Below are 4549 nucleotides of genomic sequence, written 5' to 3'. Positions count from 1 at the left end.
TAGACAAACGGTGGAACAGTCCTGGTACCACGATCATGGTGATAGACAAATGTTGGAACAGTCCTGGTACCATGATCATAGTGGTAGACAAATGGTGGAAGAGTCCTGGTACCACGATCATGGTGATAGACAAATGGTGGAACAGTCCTGGTATCACAGTCATGGTGGTAGACAAACGGTGGAACAGTCCTGGTATCACGATCATGGTGGTAGACAAATGGTGGAACAGTCCTGGTACCACAATCATGGTGACAGACAAATGGTGGAACAGTCCTGGTATGACAGTCATGGTGATAGACAAATGGTGGAACAGTCCTGGTACAATGATCATGGTGATAGACAAATGGTGGAACAGTCCTAGTATCATGATCATGGTGATAGACAAATAGTGGAGCAGTCCTGGTACCACAAACATGGTGATAGACTAATGTTGGGACAGTCCTGGTATTAGGATGATGGTGGTATACAAATGGTGGAATTGTCCTGGTATCACAAGCATTGTGGTAGGCAAATGGTGGAACAGTCCTGGTACCACGATCATGGTGGTAGACAAACGGTGGAACAGTCCTGGTCCCACGATCACGGTGATAGACAAATGGTGGAAGAGTCCTGGTATCACGATCATGGTGATAGACAAACGGTAGGACAGTACTGGTATTGCGATCATGGTGACAGGCAAATTATGGAACAGCCCTGGTACCACGATTATGGTGATAGACTAATGGTGGGACAGTCCTGGTATCAGGATGATGGTGATAGACAAATGGTGGAATAATCCTGGTATCACAAGCATTGTGGTAGGCAAATGATGGAACAGTCCTGGTATCACAATCATGGTGATAGACAAATGGTGGAACAGTCCTGGTACCATGATGATGGTGATAGACAAATGGTGGAACAACCCCGGCACCATGATCATGGTCGTAGACAAATGGTGGAATAGTTCTGGTACAACGATCATGGTGGGATACACAAGGGACCTTCTCTGCCTGCAGATGGGTGAGGTAGCATTGACCCTGCAGTGTTCCCGGAAAAACACTTAGGCTGAATTTAATCATAAGGACATTTTCAGACAACTTCAGGGTATGGACCATTGAGCGAGACAGCTGACCTGTCCTCTACAAACAAGCCCATGTCACCACCATCAATGACAACAACAAAAAGGCGAGGAGACACTTTGGGTTCAAAAGAACTAAGGAAATGTAGCTACATTATCTTTTGACTCTTTTTCAACCCAAAATGACTCTTCTCCTTTTAGTTGTGTGATTTGTGGTGACATGGGCTGTCTGAAGGAGACAGGTCAGTCGTGCTGCTCACTGGTCTACATTCTGAAGTTGTCTGGAGAGTACCTCAGGCTATGAAACTCAGGCTAAGCGTTTTCAGCAAGAACATGGTGTTGTTCATACTCTGCACCGGCAGAGTCCCAGGTGACATGTTGTCTTAGTGTGGGAATACGACCCCTATCCGGGAGACCAGGTGGAGTCTTATCACCATCATAGTAAGAAACCTACTGTCCATGTCCAAAGTCAAGCGAACATGCTCTTCTACAAATAAAAAAAAGCGTATATGTAAGCCTGGCAGGTGTAAAAAAACTCAGGATTGGCTGTATACATTGAATGCAATATATCCAGTGAGTACCAGAAGACTTCAGGCTCTTCTGCTTCCACCAGCTCCATGCGGAGCCTAGAAAAGGAGAAAAAAACAAAGAATAAGTCAGGGAAAATAAGACACGCAGAGCCCCAACTAGATTTCATGGGTAGCACAAGAAACTGGTTAATAAAGAAAAATCATAGATCCATTAATGAAGTAACAAATTATTGCCCTATGTTGGGATGGGCAAGAGTGGGTAAAAAATAATGAAAGAGAAAAAGAGAGAGAGAGAGAGAGAAAGTAAGCTCAGTGAACGGTCCAGGTGACACACTAATGAGGGAGCAAAAGGACATTCTGAGTTAGTGCCCTCAGGACACACAGCGAACACTGATCGTAAAAACAAGTATGGTCAACCTACGGTAGTTAGTACATGATAAGGGGAGGAAGAAATGGAAACCTAAATATCTACTGCAATGAAAACCAACAGCAGTGTTAGTAGGAATGGTTCAGGCTTCGTTGAAAACACGGTATTGACATTGTCAGCCCACTCTGTTTTCCCTGGACCTGGCGTCTCCAGGTGTCAACACATAATTAGCTGTTCACAATTGCACAAAGTTACCTGGGGCATCGTGGGCCTTGGTCTTCTTCCTCTTCTTGGTTATTTTAATCTCTGCAATAAATTCAGACAGGGACAGACAAAATAAGCCAATTCCCCTACACACATAACAGTCCACTGTCCAATGCCTGCACGGGGACCTCAGGCTCCCCAGCATGAGAACAGGATAATGTGAGAGATGGGCTTCAGGGGGTCTCAAGGCCAATCATGATAGAGATACCTTGGTTTGCGTCTCAGAACCAATGGTGAAATGTCCCTATTCTGGTAGACCATTATCCTTTTATCCCGAGTTTGTACAAACAGTTACACCAAGTTTGTACAAGCAGGGAAGAACCTCACAGACATGGTTGGGGAACAAAACTCAGGAGGAACTTGGTAGCTGGCAAGAGACATTGAATTCAGATTGACAGACAACTCGTGGGCATGCGCTGCATAGCTTGGTGTCAGTGCAACACCTGCCTTGGGTTTCAATGTCCTGACAGTCGGTCCAGGGTCGACGGGCACGACCTGAGACTAGAGAGAGAGCAAAGCTCACTGACCCACCCCATGTCCGTGCTTCAGACTGGAATCCAGAGTGATCGAAATCTACACTGATGTACAGGTTCAGCCCACAGTGATGACAACTCTCAGCCCAGCCAGGGGAGCAATGCCCAAAGACTATGGGGTCTATCTGGGACACAAAATGGAGCTTTATCGCCTTCACAATGGAGTACTCACTGTCTATGTCACCAGCCAAGTCGACTTGCTGCTCCTCTAATGAGTGCAACTTGCTCCTGTAAGGCTCACTGAAGGCAGATGTGCCAGGAGGAACTGAGAGAGTCGAATAACCTTCATCCCAGGACTCCTGGGGGGCTTCCTCCTCCACAGACTCCTGCAGATTCCTGATGAGCCAGGCAGGACAGGATGACAGAAGATTAAACCAACAGAGATTAGACAACAAAGTCTCCCAGATGATCTGATGGAAGTCAGAATGGAGTGGCCTCAGAAAGCAAAGGCATTTTTCCTTCAAGAGAAAAAAAATACTATCCTTCTAAATGCAGGGCAGAGGGTGACTACCCTGGAGACACAGCAGAAATAAGCAGCAGGTGCTCACTGCATTTTGAGCCACTGCAGGCCACCCAGGCTCCCTATAAACTCTCATCATCAACTGCAGCACGAGAACTAACACGGGACTTCAACTACCTCGCATAAGTTGTGTTGAATTTTACATGCAGCATTCAAGTGAACACAGCTCTTGAGGCATTTCAGACACCCAGACCTTGGCTATTAAGGGCCTCCCTTTCACAGTATTTTGATATCATATGTATATTTCTGAATTTCTTCTCTTCACATATCCTAGCAAACATGATAACAAGAAATACGCAGAAACAATATATGCATTTGTCCCTGGATTTAAACACATGGGAGACAACAGGCGAAACCAGGAAATCACTATTTGCTGAGTTCACCTGGATCATCAGATTGCAGGATCCTACCTTGGGAGGACAAAGAAATTAAAAGGTATAAAACTGCTGCAAATCACGTACAACATTGTCAGTAAGAACAAGTTGTAGCTGGGTAAATGGAAGAAAGACTTCTAGTCATCATTCCCCCGTTTTCCCTGGATAAGCAGTCTCCACGTGTCACTAAAGAACTAACAAGAGACAACTCCACAGCATTACCTGGGGGGCACTGTCCCTTTCTCTTCCTCTTCCTCATCATCATTTTGGCTTTCTGTAAATAAATTCAGAGAACCAGGTCACATTAAGCAAATCACTTCACATGACCAAATCAGTATTTACTCATAGCACAAGCACAGAATCGTCCGCACGGCAAGAATACAAATTCTGACAGGAAGATTCTAGGGTGCCCTGGATGAAGCCTGGTGAGTAGATGAGCCTGCTTTCCAGATGCACAGGCCAAAATCTCCCTGCACAGGTGGACCATAATGCTATATTCTCTGCCTGAGTCGACGCAAAGTTAAACCAAATTTTGTTCCCAGAAAATAGCCAAAAATTAGTCAAACTATTTCCTGGGAGTGTTGCTGCAATACTGACTCATCTCACCAGGTAGCAAGGTCATTGAATGGTCAGAGGCATCTATACATGAAACTGGACAATATGTAAATTCTAAACCACACTTGCTTGAAAAAGAGTCTGCGAGCTTTGCGCAGTGGCAGCGTCGTAGCCAACGCGTTTTATCTGAGATGAGACTATTGCTCATTGAAAACTTTCCCCAATACCCCGCCGTCATGACATGCAATAGAGTCGGCATTGACAATTTTTGACAGTCTCTAGGGAGAAGGAATTTAAAAAGACGAAACCAAAATAAACAAAAAAGAATCCGTGGGCCGGGCACGGTGGC

At 45.3% G+C, this 4549-nt stretch overlaps 1 protein-coding gene, 1 long non-coding RNA gene and 1 other non-coding gene across 3 annotated transcripts in view; 1 reads left to right on the top strand and 2 right to left on the bottom strand.

Moving 5' to 3' along the window:
- LOC108297419 (carboxypeptidase Y-like) overlaps positions 1-667 on the bottom strand; it is a 1811-nt gene extending 1144 nt beyond the window's left edge. Inside the window, exons 1-2 of the mRNA XM_037735408.1 lie at positions 648-667; positions 29-609 (exon numbers count right to left, since the gene is read on the bottom strand). Coding sequence (XP_037591336.1) covers positions 29-609; positions 648-667 — 601 coding nt within the window. The remainder of the gene's footprint in view (positions 1-28; positions 610-647) is intronic.
- A 17-nt stretch (positions 668-684) lies between these two features.
- Positions 685-3943, bottom strand: LOC108297447. Its single transcript, XR_001822209.2, has 4 exons — positions 3868-3943; positions 2924-3087; positions 2210-2260; positions 685-1683 (listed from the first exon to the last, which is right to left on the bottom strand). It is a non-coding gene; the product is annotated as an uncharacterized LOC108297447 (long non-coding RNA).
- Positions 3944-4346: 403 nt separating this feature from the next.
- Positions 4347-4487, top strand: LOC119469736. The gene has a single exon (XR_005198569.1). It is a non-coding gene; the product is annotated as a U4 spliceosomal RNA (small nuclear RNA).
- Positions 4488-4549: the final 62 nt, after the last annotated feature.

The sequence above is a fragment of the Cebus imitator genome, unplaced genomic scaffold (genome assembly GCF_001604975.1).
Source record: "Cebus imitator isolate Cc_AM_T3 unplaced genomic scaffold, Cebus_imitator-1.0 Scaffold801, whole genome shotgun sequence".
NCBI lineage: Eukaryota > Metazoa > Chordata > Mammalia > Primates > Cebidae > Cebus > Cebus imitator.
This window is presented reverse-complemented; position numbering and strand designations above follow the sequence as displayed.